This window comes from Aphelocoma coerulescens, chromosome 31 (genome assembly GCF_041296385.1).
Source record: "Aphelocoma coerulescens isolate FSJ_1873_10779 chromosome 31, UR_Acoe_1.0, whole genome shotgun sequence".
Lineage (NCBI taxonomy): Eukaryota > Metazoa > Chordata > Aves > Passeriformes > Corvidae > Aphelocoma > Aphelocoma coerulescens.
Genome location: NC_091044.1, coordinates 1388486 through 1404486, shown reverse-complemented (window position 1 = coordinate 1404486; position 16001 = coordinate 1388486). Strand labels below are relative to the sequence as shown.

Genomic DNA, 16001 nt, shown 5'->3' with positions numbered 1-16001 from the left:
TGCGGGACGCGCTGGGGGGTTGTACTGGGTTATACTAGTTCATACTGGTTTACATTGGTTTATAGTGGGTTATATTGGGTTATACTGGTTCATACTGGTTCATACTGGTTCATAGTGGTCTGTACTGGTGTGTCGCACCCAGAAGCGGTTGCGGGACGCGCTGGGGGGGGTTATATTGGGTTATAGTGGGTTATACTGTTTTACACTGGGTTATACTGGTTTATACTGGTTTACATTGGTTTATAGTGGGTTATATTGGGTTATACTGGTTCATACTGGTTCCTACTGGTTCATACTGGTCCGTACTGGTGTGTCTCACCCAGAAGCGGTTGCGGGACGCGCTGGGGGGTTGTACTGGGTTATACTGATTTTCAGTGGGTTATACTGGTTTATACTGGTTTACATTGGGTTATAGTGGGTTATATTGGGTTATACTGGTTCATACTGGTTTCTACTGGTTCATACTGGTCCGTACTGGTGTGTCGCACCCAGAAGCGGTTGTGGGACGCGCTGGGGGGTTATACTGGGTTATACTGGTTCATACTGGTTTCTACTGGTTCATACTGGTCCGTACTGGTGTGTCGCACCCAGAAGCGGTTGCGGGATGCGCTGGGGGGTTGTACTGGGTTATACTGGGTTATACTGATTTACACTGAGTTATACTGGGTTATACCAGTTCATACCGGTTCATACCAGTTCATACTGGTTCATGCTGGTCCGTACTGGTGTGTCGCACCCAGAAGCGGTTGCGGGATGCGCTGGGGGGGTTACACTGGGTTATACTGGGTTATACTGGGTTATACTGGTTCACACTGGTTCATACTGGTCCGTACTGGTGTGTCGCACCCAGAAGCGGTTGCGGGACACGCTGGGGGGTTGTACTGGGTTATACTGATTTACACTGGGTTATACTGGTTTATAGCGGTTTACATTAGGTTATACTGGGTTATATTGGGTTATACCAGTTCATACCGGTTCATACCAGTTCCTACTGGTTCATACTGGTCCGTACTGGTGTGTCGCACCCAGAAGCGGTTGCGGGACGCGCTGGGGGGTTATAGTGGGTTATACTGGTTCATACTGGTTCCTACTGGTTCATACTGGTCCGTACTGGTGTGTCGCACCCAGAAGCGGTTGCGGGACGCGCTGGGGGGTTGTACTGGGTTATACTGATTTACACTGGGTTATACTGGTTTATAGCAGTTTACATTGGGTTATACTGGGTTATACTGGGTTATACTGGTTCATACTGGTTCATACTGGTCCGTACTGGTGTGTCGCACCCAGAAGTGGTTGCGGGACGCGCTGGGGGGTTATCCTGGGTTATAGTGATTTACTCTGGGTTATACTGGTTTATAGCGGTTTACATTGGGTTATAGTGGGTTATATTGGGTTATACCAGTTCATACCGGTTCATACCAGTTCCTACTGGTTCATACTGGTCCGTACTGGTGTGTCGCACCCAGAAGCGGTTGCGGGACGCGCTGGGGGGTTGTACTGGGTTATAGTGATTTACACTGGGTTATACTGGTTTATAGCAGTTTACATTGGGTTATACTGGGTTATATTGGGTTATACTGGTTCATACTGGTTCATACTGGTCCGTACTGGTGTGTCGCACCCAGAAGCGGTTGCGGGACGCGCTGGCCGAGCCCGAGCTGATGGTGACGGATTTCGGCAAAGCCGAGAGGCCCTCGGGGCTGCACCGGGCCTGGCAGGGCCTGCACCGCTTCCTGCGGCTGCACGGCCGCGCCCCCCGGCCTCGGCACCAGGTGCGACCGCGGGGGCACTGGGGGCACTGGGGGGACTGGGGGGACTGGGGACACTGGGGGGGGACTGGGGGGACTGGGGACACTGGGGGGGGACTGGGGACACTGGGAGGACTGGGGGAAGTGGGGGTGCTGGGGGGACTGGGGGGATTGGGGGAGTGCTGGGGGGACTGGGGGGGGCACTGGGGGGGGACTGGGGACACTGGGGGTACTGGGGGGACACTGGGCATACTGGGGACACTGGGAGGACTGGGGGGAGTGGGAGTACTGGGGGGGCTGGGGGGGGACTGGGGGGATTGGGGGGGGACAGGGGTGCTGGGGGGACTGGGGGGACTGGGGACACTGGGGGTACTGGGGGGGGACTGGGGGGACTGGGGATACTGGGGGGACAGTGCAGATACTGGGGGGACTGGGCATACTGGGGGGGGGACTGGGGGGACTGGGGACACTGGGGGTGCTGGGGACACTGGGGGTACTGGGGGGACTGGGCATACTGGGGGGGGGACTGGGGGACTGGGGACACTGGGGACACTGGGGGTGCTGGGGACACTGGGGGTACTGGGGGTGCTGGGGGGACTGGGCATACTGGGGGGACTGCGGGGACACTGGGGATAGTGGGGGTGCTGGGGACACTGGGTACACTGGGGATACTGGGGATACTAGGGGGACACTGGGGACACTGGGGGGACAGCAGGGGGACAACGGGGATAGTGGGGTGGGGGGGAGGTTGAGGGTGTTGGAGACACGGAGGGTGTTGGGCACATGGAGGACCCTTCCCAGAATCTGGGCACGCTGGGGATATTGGGCACATTGGGGACATTGGGCACGCTGGGCACATTGGGCCCGTTGGGGACATGGGGGACATTGGGCACGTTGGGCACGTGGGGCACATTGGGCACGTTGGGCACATTGGCCACGTTGGGCACATTGGGGACGTTGGGGACATTGGGCACGTTGGGCACATTGGGGACATGGGGGACATTGGGCACGTTGGGCACATTGGCCACGTTTGGCCCATTGGGGACATGGGGCACGTTGGGGACATTGGGCACGTTGGGCACATTGGGCACATTGGGCACATGGGGACATTGGGCACGTTGGGGACATTGGGCACATGGGGACATTGGGGACATTGGGCACGTTGGGCACATTGGGGACATTGGGTACATTGGGTACATTGGCCACGTTGGGCACGTTGGCCACATTGGGCACATTGGGGACATTGGCTACGTTGGGCACGTTGGCCACGTTGGGCACATTGGGTACGTTGGCTACGTTGGGCACATTGGCCACGTTGGGCACATTGGCCACGTTGGGGCCATCAGGGCCATCAGCACCGCTGGGGGCTTGTGGGGCCATCGGGGACGTGCCCCCACCGGGCCCTGCACCGACAGGACCCCCCCCCCCCCCACGATCCCTCATTTGGGGCCGTCACAAACGCTGGGAGCGGCCTTTGGGGCCACCGTGGGGCCACCACCAAAGCCGTGAAGGCCACCAAGCGCCGCCGCCGCTGCTCGTGGCCCCTGGCCGGCGTCCCCAGCGCTGTCCCCAAGGCCGCGTCCCCCTCGTTGGCCCCCGCAGGGCGACGCCGCCGAGGTGCTGGCCCTGACCAAGGAGGTGGCGGCCGGCGCGGAGCTGGACGAGGAGCTGGTGCGGGAATTGGCCTTCCAGGCCACCGGCGACCTCGCCCCGGTCAACGCCTTCATCGGCGGCCTGGCCGCGCAGGAGGTCATGAAGGTACCGCAGCCGTGGCCACCGTGGCCACCGGGGCCACCTCGGGGTGCCCGGCCCCACCTCGGTGCTGCCTGGCCTCGTCCCTGGGTGCCCTGGGGTCACTGCGCTGGCCCTGGTGGGGTCACCGGGGCTCTCCTGAGGTCCCTGCCTCGTCCATCGTTCTGTCCCTGCCCTGTCCGTGCCCTGTCCTTGCCCTGTCCTTGCCCTGTCCCTGCCACGTCCCTGCCGTGTCCTTGCCTGTCCCTGCCGTGTCCTCGCCTGTCCCTGCCGCGTCCTTGTCCTGTCCCTGCCGTGTCCTGTCCCTGTCCCTGCCGTGTCCTGTCCCTGTCCCTGCCGTGTCCCCGCCTGTCCCTGCCGCGTCCTTGTCCTGTCCCTGCCATGTTCCCCAGTGCCCTGGTCCTGTCCTTGCCGTGTCCCCACCTGTCCCTGCCCTGTCCCTGCCCTGTCCTGTCCCTGTCCCTGCTGTGTCCCCACCTGTCCCTGCCCTCTCCTTGCCTGTCCCTGCCATGTCCTTGTCCTGTCCTTGCTTTGTCTTTGTCCTGTCCCTGCCATGTCCCTGTCCCTGCCATGTCCCCACCTGTCCCTGCCCTGTCCGTGCCATGTCCCTGCCTGTCCTTGCCCTATCCCTGCCCTGTCCTGTCCTTGTCCCTTCCATGTCCCCGCCTGTCCCTGCCATGTCTCCGCCTGTCCCTGCCATGTCCCCACCTGTCCTTGCCCTATCTCTGCCCTGTCCCTGCTATGTCCTGTCCCTGTCCCTGCCGTGTCCCCACCTGTCCCTGCCATGTCCCTGCCCTGTCCCTGACGTGTCCTTGTGCTGTCCCTGACATGTCCTTGTCCTGTCACTGCCATGTCCCTGCCCTGTCCCTGCCATGTCCCTGCCCTGTCCCTGACATGTCCTTGTCTTGTCCCTGCCATGTCCCTGCCCTGTCCCTGCCATGTCCCCGCCTGTCCCTGCCATGTCCCCACTTGTCCCTGCCATGTCTCCGCCTGTCCCTGCCATGTCCTTGCCCTGTCCCTGCCATGTCCCTGCCAATCTTTGCCGTGTCCTGTCTCTGCCATGTCCCCACCTGTCCTTGCCCTATCTCTGCCCTGTCCCTGCCATGTCCTGTCCCTGTCCCTGTCCCTGCCGTGTCTCCACCTGTCCCTGCCATGTCCCTGCCCTGTCCCTGACGTGTCCTTGTGCTGTCCCTGCCATCTCCCTGCCCTGTCCCTGCCATCTCCCTGCCCTGTCCCTGCCATGTCCCTGCCCTGTCCCTGACATGTCCTTGTCCTGTCACTGCCATGTCCCTGCCCTGTCCCTGCTGTGCCCCCACCTGTCCCTGCCCTGTCCCTGCCCTGTCCCTGACGTGTCCCCGCGTGTCCGTGTCCCCCAGGCCGTGTCGGGGAAGTTCACGCCCATCACGCAGTGGCTTTACTTCGACGCGCTCGAGTGCCTGCCCGAGGAGAACCGCGACACGCTGCTCACCGAGGAGCAGTGCCGGCCGGTGAGGGGCTGGGGCACCCTGGGGGCACCCTGGGGGGCTGGGGGCACCCTTGGGGGGCTGGGGGCACCCTGAGGGCACCCTGGGGGCACCCTTGGGGGGCTGGGGGGCTGGGGGCACCCTGGGGGCACCCTGGGGGCACCCTTGGGGGGCTGGGGGCTGGGGGCACCCTGGGGGCACCCTTGGGGGACTGGGGGGCTGGGGGCACCCTGAGGGCACCCTGGGGGCACCCTTGGGGGACTGGGGGGCTGGGGGTACCCTGAGGGCACCCTGGGGGCACCCTTGGGGGACTGGGGGGCTGAGGGCACCCTGAGGGCACCCTGAGGGGCTGGGGGCACCCTTGGGGGACTGGGGGGCTGGGGGCACCCTGAGGGCACCCTGAGGGGCTGGGGGCACCCTTGGGGGACTGGGGGGCTGGGGGCACCCTGGGGACACCCCTGGGGAACTGGGGGACACCCCAGGAGCAGTGCCGGCCGGTGAGGGGCTGGGGCACCCTGGGGGCACCCTGGGGGGCTGGGGGCACCCTTGGGGGGCTGGGGGGCTGGGGGCACCCTGGGGGCACCCTGGGGGCACCCTTGGGGGACTGGGGGGCTGGGGGCACCCTGAGGGCACCCTGGGGGCACCCTGGGGGGCTGGGAACACCCCTGGGGGACTGGGGGACACCCCAGGAGCAGTGCTGGCCGGTGAGGGGCTGGGGGCACCCTGGGGACACCCCTGGGGGACTGGGGGACACCCTGGGGGGCTGGGGGACACCGAGGAGCAGTGCTGGCCGGTGAGGGGCTGGGGGCACCCTGGGGACACCCCTGGGGACACCCTGGGGGGCTGGGGGCACCCTTGGGGGACTGGGGGACACCCAGGAGCAGTGCCGGCCGGTGAGGGGCTGGGGCACCCTGGGGGGCTGGGGGCACCCTGGGTACAGCTCTGGGGGACACCCAGGAGCAGTGCCAGCCGGTGAGGGGCTGGGGGCACCCTGGGAACACCCTGGGGACACCCTGAGGACACCCTGGGGGACTGGGGGACACCCCTGGGGGGCTGGGGACACCCCTTGGGTTAGGGGACACCCCTGGGGGGCTGGGGGACACCTGAGGGGCAGGGGACACCCCTTGGGCTAGGGGACACCCCTGGGTGGCTGGGGGACACCCCTGGGGGGCTGGGGGACACCTGAGGGGCTGGGGGACACCCCTTGGGTTAGGGGACACCCCTGGGTGGCTGGGGGACACCCAAGGAGCGGGGTCACCCAGTGAGGGGTTTGGGACACCCCTGGGAGGTGTCACCATGGGGTGACATCGCTCTGAGAACATTTACTGGGTGACACCCATCGGGGACAGCACGTGCCCCACGGGGTCAGGGTGGCCAGCGAGCACCTGCGGCTGGTCATTCCTTGAGGCCACTGGCCCATGGCCGGTGTCACCCCTTGGGCCACCACCCTGCGGTGGCTCTGCGGCCCCGGGGGTGGCAAACAGGCAGCTGAGCCCGGTGCCACCCTGTCCCCAGCGCAACAGCCGCTACGACGGGCAGATCGCCGTCTTCGGGGCCGAGCTGCAGGCCAAGCTGGGCGCCCAGAAGTACTTCGTGGTCAGTGTGCCCACCCATGTGCCCACCCGTGTGCCCACCAGTGTCCCCACCCATGTCCCCACCCATGTCCCCACCCTAAATTTGGCCAAACCAGAACACCCACCCGTGTCCCAACCCACGTCTCCAACCGTGCCCCCACCCACGTCCCCACCCGTGCCCCCACCCATGTCCCCACCCGTGCCCCCACCCATGCCCCCACCCACCTCCCCACCCATGTCCCTGCCCCCATCCCCACCCCCGTCCCCACCCACATCCCCACCCGTGTCCCCGCCCGTGTCCCCACCCGTGTCCCCACCCATGTCCCCAACCCCCCCTGGGCCACCTCATGCTGTGTCCCCAACCCCCTTGGGCCACCTCGTGTTGTGTCCCCACACGTCCCCAAACCCCCTGGGCCACCTCGTTCTCTGTCCCCACACATTCCCTACCCCCCCCGGGCTACTTCATGCTGTGTTCTCAATCCCCTCTGGGCCACCTCATGCTGTGTCCACAACTCCCCTGGGCCACCTTGTCCCCTGTCCCCACACATCCCCAAACCCCCCTGGGTCACCTCGTGCTGTGTCCCCAACCCCCTTGGGCCACCTCGTGTTGTGTCCCCACACGTCCCCAAACCCCCTGGGCCACCTCGTCCTCTGTCCCCACACATTCCCTACCCCCCCTGGGCCACCTCATGCTGTGTTCCCAACCCCCCCTGGGCCACCTTGTCCCCTGTCCCCACATGTCCCCACCCCCCCTGGGCCATCTCATGCTGTGTCCCCAACCCCCTTGGGCCACCTCGTGCTGTGTCCCCAACCCCCCTGGGCCACCTCATTCTCTGTTCCCACACGTCTCCAACCCTCCAGGCCATCTCATTCTCTGTCCCCAACCCCCCTGGGCCACCTCGTTCTCTGTCCCCACATGTCCCCAACCCCCCTGGGCCATCTCATGCTATGTCCCCAACCCCCTTGGGCCACCTCGTGTTGTGTCCCCACACGTCCCCAAACCCCCTGGGCCACCTCGTTCTCTGTCCCCACACATTCCCTACCCCCCCGGGCTACTTCATGCTGTGTTCCCAACCCCCTCTGGGCCACCTCATGCTGTGTCCACAACTCCCCTGGGCCACCTTGTCCCTTGTCCCCACACATCCCCAAACCCCCCTGGGTCACCTCGTGCTGTGTCCCCAGCCCCCCTGGGCCACCTCATTCTCTGTTCCCACATGTCCCCAACCCCCCTGGGCCACCTCGTGCTGTGTCCCCAACTCCCTTGGGCCACCTCGTGTTGTGTTCCCACACGTCCCCAAACCCCCTGGGCCACCTCGTTCTCTGTCTCCGCACGTCCCCAACCCCCCCAGGCCACCTCATGCTGTGTCTCCAACCCCCCCGCGCCACCTCGTCCTCTGTCCCCACATGTCCCCAACCCCCCTGGGCCACCTCATCCCGTGTCCCTGCGTGTCCCCAACCCCCCCTGGGCCACCTCATGCTGTGTCCCCAACCCCCTGGGCCACCTCATGCTGTGTCCCCAACCCCCTTGGGCCACCTCGTGTTGTGTCCCCACACGTCCCCAAACCCCCTGGGCCACCTCGTCCTCTGTCCCCACACATTCCCTACCCCCTCTGGGCCACCTCATGCTGTGTCCACAACTCCCCCTGGGCCACCTTGTCCCCGGTCCCCACACATCCCCAAACCCCCCTGGGCCACCTCATTCTCTGTCCCCACACATCCCCAATCCCCCTGGGCCACCTCGTGCTGTGTCCCCAACCCCCCTGGGCCACCTCATCCTCTGTCCCCACGTCCCCAATCCCCTGGGCCACCTCGTCCCCTGTCCTCACACGTCCCCAATCCCCTGGGCCACCTCGTCCCCTGTCCCCACACGTCCCCAAACCCCCCTGGGCCACCTCATTCTCTGTCCCCACATGTCCCCAATCCCCATGGGCCACCTCGTGCTGTGTCCCCAACCCCCCTGGGCCACCTCGTCCCCTGTCCCCACACGTCCCCGCGTGTCCCCGGCAGGTGGGGGCGGGGGCCATCGGCTGCGAGCTGCTCAAGAACTTCGCCATGGTGGGGCTGGGCTGCGGCCCCGAGGGCAGCGTCACCGTCACCGACATGGACACCATCGAGAAGTCCAACCTCAACCGCCAGTTCCTCTTCCGGCCCTGGGACGTCACGGTGAGGGGCGGGAACGGCCGCAGCGTCGCTCAGCGGCGGCTTGGCCAGCACCAAGCTGGAGGTGGGCGGGGAGGGGGAGGGGCCTAAGAGGGAGGAGTTGGGGCAGCCATCCTCAAGATGCTGCCGGTGAGTCGGCCAAGGTCAACGGTTGAGTTTCTTGGTTAACATCAACGGTTGAGTTTCATGCTTGACATCAACGGTTGAGTTTCTTGACCAAGGTCAACGGTTGAGTTTCTTGGTCAATGTCAGTGGTTGAGTTTTTTGGCCAAAATCAATGGTTGAGTTTCTTGGTCAACATCAATGGTGGAGTTTTTGGGCCAACATCGACAATTGAGTTTTATGCTTGATATCAATGGTTGAGTTTTTTGATCAACGTCAGCGGTTGAGTTTCTTGGCCAATGTCAACGATTGAGTTTCTTGCTCAACATCAATGGTTGAGTTTCTTGGCCAGTGTCAGCGATCGAGTTTCATGCTTGACATCAACGGTTGAGTTTCTTGGTCAAGGTCAATGGTTGACTTTCGTGCTCAACGCCAACGGTTCAGCTTCCTGGTCGATGCCAACGATTGAATTTCTTGGCCAACGGCAGCAGTTGAGTTTTGTGCTCAGCATCAGCGGTCGAGTTCCATGTTTGACATCAGCGATTGAATTTCTTGGGTCAACGTCACTCATTGAGTTTCGTGCTCAATGTCAACGGTTGAGTTTCTTGGCCAACGTCAATGACTGAGTTTTGTGCTTGACGTCAACGGTTGAGTTTCGTGCTTAACACCAATGGTTGAGTTTCTTGGCCAAGGTCAATGGTTGAGTTTCTTGGTCAACATCAACGGTTGAGTTTCTTGGTCAACATCAACGATTGAGTTTCGTGCTTGATGTCAACGGTTGAGTTTGTTGGCCAACACCAACAACTGAGTTTCATACTCGACATCAGCGGTTGAGTTTCTTAGCCAATGTCAACGGTTGAGTTTCTTGGCCAACACCCAATGGTTAAGTTTCATGCTGAACACCAACGGTTGAGTTTCGTGCTCAGTGTCAACGGTTGAGTTTCTTGGTCAACGTCAATGGTTGAGTTTCTCAGCCAACACCAACAGTTGAGTTTCGTGCTTGACATCAACGGTTGAGTTTCTTGGCCAACACCGACGGTTGAATTCCGTGTTCAGTGTCAACGGTTGACTTTCTTGGCCAACATCAACGATTGACTTTCATGCTTGACACCAGTGGCTGAGTTTCTTGGCCATCACCAATGGTTGAGTTTTGTGCTCAATGTCAACGCTTGAGTTTCTTGGTCAATGTCAATGGTTGAGTTTCTCAGCCAACATCAACGACTGAGCTTCACGCTTGACACCAATGGTTGAGTTTCTCGGCCAACGCCAACGGTTGAGTTTCATGCTTGACATCAACGGTTGAGTTTCGTGTTCAGTGTTAATGGTTGAGTTTCTTGGTCAACGTCAGTGGTTGAGTTTCTTGGTCGACACCAATGGTTGAGTTTTGTGTTTAGTGTCAACAGTTGAGTTTCTTGGTCAGCATCAGTGGTTGAGTTTCTTGGCCAACACCAATGGTTGAGTTTCGTGCTTGACATCAATGGTTGAGTTTCTTGGTCAACGTCAGTGGTTGAGTTTCTTGGTCAACACCAACGGTTGAGTTTCGTGTTCAGTGTCAACGGTTGAATTTCTTGATCAACGTCAATGGTTGAGTTTCTTGGCCAACATCAATGATTGAGTTTCGTGCTTGACACCAACGGTTGAGTTTCTTGGACAACGTCAATGGTTGAGTTTCGTGCTTGACACCAACGCTTGCGTTTCTCAGCCAACACCAACGATTGATTTTCATGCTTGACATCATCGCTTGAGTTCCTTGGACACGTGATTGGATTGGGAAAAGGGGCGTGGCTTAAGAGGGCGTGTCCCGAGGGGGGGCGGGGCTCACAGCCCAGCTGTTTCCCTCTCCAGAAGCTGAAGTCGGAGCGGGCGGCGGCGGCGGCGCGGGAGATGAACCCGGCGCTGCGCGTCTGCAGCCGCACCGACCGCGTGGGCCCCGACACCGAGCGCGTCTACGACGACGACTTCTTCGAGGGGCTGGACGGCGTCGCCAACGCCCTGGACAACGTGGACGCCCGTGAGCTCGGGGGGCCGCGGGCTCTGGGGGGGGCTCTGGGGGGCCGCAGAGACCTCCGGGGGTGCTGGAGGGAGCCGTGGGGGGCTACAAGGACCTTTGGGGGGCTACAAGGAGCCTTGGTTGTGCCCCATAGGTCCTGGGGTGCCCCAAAGCTGAGGGTGCCCCATAGGTTCTGGAGGTGCCCTATAGCTCCTGGGGTGCCCCAAAGCTGAGGGTGCCCCATAGCTCCAGGGGTGCCCCAAAGCTGAGGGTGCCCCAAAGCCCCTCAGGGTGCCCCATAGCCCCTCGGGGTGCCCCATAGCTCCTGGGGTGCCCCAAAGCTGAGGGTGCCCCATAGGTTGTGGAGGTGCCCTATAGCTCCTGGGGTGCCCCAAAGCTGAGGGTGCCCCAATGTTGAGGGTGCCCCATAGCCCCTGGGGTGCCCCAAAGCTGAGGGCACCCCATAGCCTCTCAGGGTGCCCCATAGCTCCTGGGGTGCCCCATAGCCCCTGGGGTGCCCCACATCTGAGAGTGCCCCATAGCCCCTCAGGGTGCTCCATAGGCTCTGGGGTGCCCCACAGCCCCTGGGGTTGGCCTGTATCGGAGATTGCCCCATAGCCCTTGGGGTGCCCCATAGCCCTTGGAGTGCCCCATAGCCCTTGGGGTGCCCCATAGCCCTTGGGGTGCCCCATAGCCCCCGGGGTGCCCCATAACTGACCCAGAGGCCCCAGGCAGGGCTGTACTTGGACTGGCACTGCGTTTACTATTGGGGTGCCCCATAGCTGGGGGTGCCCCATATCTGAGAGGGCCCCATAGCTGGGGGTGCCCCACAGCCGATTTGGGGTCCCGGGCAGGGCTCTGTATAGACTGGCATCGTGTTTACTATGGGGTGCCCCATAGGCGCTGCTCCTGGCCTTTAACCTTTGCTTGTGCCCCATAATCCCTGCTTGTGCCCTATAGGTGATTTGGGGTGCCCCATAGCTGATCTGGGGTGCCCCACAGCTGCTCTGGGCTCCCGGCAGGGCTCTACATGGACCCGTGCTGCGTTTACTGTGGGGTGCCCCATAACCCCTGGTCATGCCCCATATCTGAGGGTGCCCCACAGCCCCAGGGCTGCCCCACGGGTGCCCCATGGGTGATTCGGGGTCCTGGCAGGGCTCTACGTGGATCGGTGCTGCATTTACTGTGGGGTGCCCCATAACCCCTGGTCGTGCCCCATACCTGGGGGTGCCCCATAACCCCTGGTTATGCCCCATACCTGAGGCTGCCCCACAGCCCCAGGGCTGCCCCATGGCCAATTTGGGGTCCTGGCAGGGCTCTACATGCACCAGCACTGCATTTACGTGTGGTGCCCCATAACCCCTGGTCATGCCCCATATCTGAGGGTGCCCCACAGCCCCAGGGCTGCCCCACAGGTGCCCCAGGGCTGCCCCACAGGTGCCCCAGGGCTGCCCCACAGGTGCCCCATGGGTGATTTGGGGTCTTGGCAGGGCTGGACCTGGACCAGCACTGTATTTACTGTGGGATGCCCCATAACCCCTGGTTATGCCCCATATCTGAGCGTGCCCCACAGCCGATTTGGGCTGCCCCACGGGTGCCCCATGGGTGATTCGGGGTCCTGGCAGGGCTCTACATGGACCAGCACTGTATTTACTGTGGGATGCCCCATAACCCCTGGTCATGCCCCATATCTGGGGGTGCCCCATAACCCCTGATTGTGCCCCATATCTGAGGGTGCCCCACAGCTCCAGGGCTACCCCACGGATGATTTGGGCTGCCCCACAGCTGATTTGGGCTGCCCCACAGGTGCCCCATGGGTGATTCGAGGTCCTGGCAGGGCTCTACACGGATCGGTGCTGCGTTTATTGTGGGGTGCCCCATAACCCCTGGCATGCCCCATACCTGAGGCTGCCCCATAACCCCTGGTCGTGCCTCATATCTGGGGGTGCCCCACAGCCCCAGGGGTACCCCACGGGTGCCCCATGGGTGATTGGGGATCCTGGCAGGGCTCTACATGGACTGGCACTGTGTTTATTGTGGGATGCCCCATAACCCCTGGTTATGCCCCATACCTGAGGCTGCCCCACAGCCCCAGGGCTGCCCCATGGCCAATTTGGGGTCCTGGCAGGGCTCTACATGCACCAGCACTGCATTTACGTGTGGTGCCCCATAACCCCTGGTCATGCCCCATATCTGAGGGTGCCCCACAGCCCCAGGGCTGCCCCACAGGTGCCCCAGGGGTGCCCCACAGGTGCCCCATGGGTGATTTGGGGTCTTGGCAGGGCTGGACCTGGACCAGCACTGTATTTACTGTGGGATGCCCCATAACCCCTGGTTATGCCCCATATCTGAGCGTGCCCCACAGCCGATTTGGGCTGCCCCACGGGTGCCCCATGGGTGATTCGGGGTCCTGGCAGGGCTCTACATGGACCAGCACTGTATTTACTGTGGGATGCCCCATAACCCCTGGTCATGCCCCATATCTGGGGGTGCCCCATAACCCCTGATTGTGCCCCATATCTGAGGGTGCCCCACAGCTCCAGGGCTACCCCACGGATGATTTGGGCTGCCCCACAGCTGATTTGGGCTGCCCCACGGGTGCCCCATGGGTGATTCGGGGTCCTGGCAGGGCTCTACATGGATCGGCGCTGCGTTTATTGTGGGGTGCCCCATAACCCCTGGTCATGCCCCAGACCTGAGGATGCCCCATAACCCCTGGTCACACCCCATATCTGAGGATGCTCCATAATCCCTGGTTATGCCCCATATCTGAGGGTGCCCCAGGGGTGCCCCACGGGTGCCCCATGGGTGATTGGGGGTCCTGGCAGGGCTCTACGTGGACCAGCGCTGCATTTACTGTGGGGTGCCCCATAACCCTTGGTTGTGCCCCATACCTGAGGGTGCCCCACAGCCAATTCAGGCTGCCCCACGGGTGCCCCATGGGTGATTTGGGGTCCTGGCAGGGCTCTACACGGACCGGCGCTGCGTTTACTGTGGGGTGCCCCATAACCCCTGGTCATGCCCCATATCTGGGGGTGCCCCACAGCCGATTTGGGCTGCCCCACAAGTGCCCCACGGGTGATTGGGGGTCCTGGCAGGGCTCTACATGAACCGGCACTGCGTTTATTGTGGGGTGCCCCATAACCCCTGGTCACGCCCTATATCTGGGGGTGCCCCACAGCCGATTTGGGCTGCCCCACAGCCGATTTGGGGTGCCCCACAAGTGCCCCATGGGTGATTTGGGGTCCTGGCAGGGCTCTACATGGACCGGCGCTGCATTTATTGTGGGGTGCCCCATAACCCCTGGTCATGCCCCATATCTGAGGGTGCCCCACAGCCCCAGGGCTGCCCCAGAGCCCCAGGGCTGCCCCACGGGTGCCCCATGGGTGATTGGGGGTCTTGGCAGGGCTGGACCTGGACCAGCGCTGCAGTTACTGTGGGGTGCCCCATAACCCCTGGTCACGCCCCATACCTGAGCGTGCCCCACAGCCGATTTGGGCTGCCCCACGGGTGCCCCATGGGTGACTGGGGGTCCTGGCAGGGCTCTACATGGACCGGCGCTGCGTTTATTACCGGAAGCCGCTGCTGGAGTCGGGCACGCTGGGCACGAAGGGCAACGTGCAGGTGGTGATCCCGTTCCTGAGCGAGTCGTACAGCTCGAGCCAGGACCCCCCCGAGAAGGCCATTCCCATCTGCACCCTCAAGAACTTCCCCAACGCCATTGAGCACACGCTGCAGGTGCGTCCGGCCGTGCCCGGGGGTGCCCGGCGGCTGTGGGGCACCGGGCGGGTGTGGGGCACCGGGTGGGTGTGGGGCACTGGGTGGGTGTGGGGGTACCTGGTGGGTGCGTCCGGTTGTGCCCGGGGGTACCCAGTGGCTGTGGGGCACCGGGCGGGTGTGGGGCACTGGGTGGGTGTGGGGGTACCTGGTGGGTGCGTCCGGCCGTGCCCGGGGGTGCCCGGTGGGTGTGGGGCACCGGGTGGGTGTGGGGCACTGGGTGGGTGTGGGGGTACCTGGTGGGTGTGGGGGTACCTGGTGGGTGCGTCCGGCTGTGCCCAGGGGTGCTCAGCGGGTGTGGGGCACTGGGTGGGTGTGGGAGGCACCTGGTGGGTGCGTCCAGCTGTGCCCGGGGGTGCCCGGCAGCTGTGGGGCACTGGGTGGGTGTGGGGGTACCTGGCGGGTGTGGGGCACTGGGTGGGTGTGGGGGAACCTGGCGGGTGTGGGGCACTGGGTGGGTGTGGGGGTACCTGGTGGGTGCATCTGGCTGTGCCCGGGGGTGCCCGGCGGCTGTGGGGCACTGGGCAGGTGTGGGGCACTGGGTGGGTGTGGGGGGCACCAGGTGGGTGCGTCCAGGGGTGCCCAGCAGGTGTGGGGCACCGGGTGGGTGTGGGGCACTGGGTGGGTGTGGGGGCACCGGGTGGGTGCGTCCGGCCGTGCCCAGGGTTGCCCGGTGGCTGTGGGGCACTGGGCGGGTGTGGGGCACCGGGTGGGTGTGGGGCACTGGGTGGGTGTGGGGGTACCTGGTGGGTGCGTCTGGCTGTGCCTGGGGGTGCCCGGCGGCTGTGGGGCACTGGGCGGGTGTGGGGCACCGGGTGGGTGTGGGGGTACCTGGTGGGTGCGTCCGGCCGTGCCCGGGGGTGCCCGGTGGCTGTGGGGCACCGGGTGGGTGTGGGGCACTGGGTGGGTGTGGGGGTACCTGGTGGGTGCGTCCGGCCGTGCCCGGGGGTGCCCGGTGGGTGTGGGGCACTGGGTGGGTGTGGGGGAACCGGGTGGGTGTGGGGGGCACTGGGTGGGTGTGGGGGTACCTGGTGGGTGCGTCCAGTTGTGCCCAGGGGTGCTCAGCGGGTGTGGGGCACCGGGTGGGTGTGGGGCACTGGGTGGGTGCGTCTGGCTGTGCCTGGGGGTGCCCGGTGGCTGTGGGGCACTGGGTGGGTGTGGGGGGCACCAGGTGGGTGCGTCCAGGGGTGCCCAGCAGGTGTGGGGCACCGGGTGGGTGTGGGGCACTGGGTGGGTGTGGGGGTACCTGGTGGGTGCGTCTGGCTGTGCCTGGGGGTGCCCGGTGGGTGTGGGGCACTGGGTGGGTGTGGGGGACACCAGGTGGGTGCGTCTGGCTGTGCCTGGGGGTGCCCGGCGGCTGTGGGGCACTGGGTGGGTGTGGGGCACTGGGCAGGTGTGGGGCACTGGGTGGGTGTGGGGGTACCTGGTGGGTGCG

General features: G+C 63.8%; 1 protein-coding gene across 1 annotated transcript in view; it reads left to right on the top strand.

The window, feature by feature from the left end:
* UBA1 (ubiquitin like modifier activating enzyme 1) overlaps positions 1 to 16001 on the top strand; it is a 78762-nt gene that overhangs the window by 39022 nt on the left and 23739 nt on the right. Inside the window, exons 10-16 of the mRNA XM_068998264.1 lie at positions 1626 to 1772; positions 3351 to 3506; positions 4877 to 4987; positions 6479 to 6559; positions 8545 to 8700; positions 10645 to 10810; positions 14331 to 14527. Of these exons, the coding sequence (XP_068854365.1) occupies positions 1626 to 1772; positions 3351 to 3506; positions 4877 to 4987; positions 6479 to 6559; positions 8545 to 8700; positions 10645 to 10810; positions 14331 to 14527 (1014 nt within the window). The remainder of the gene's footprint in view (positions 1 to 1625; positions 1773 to 3350; positions 3507 to 4876; positions 4988 to 6478; positions 6560 to 8544; positions 8701 to 10644; positions 10811 to 14330; positions 14528 to 16001) is intronic.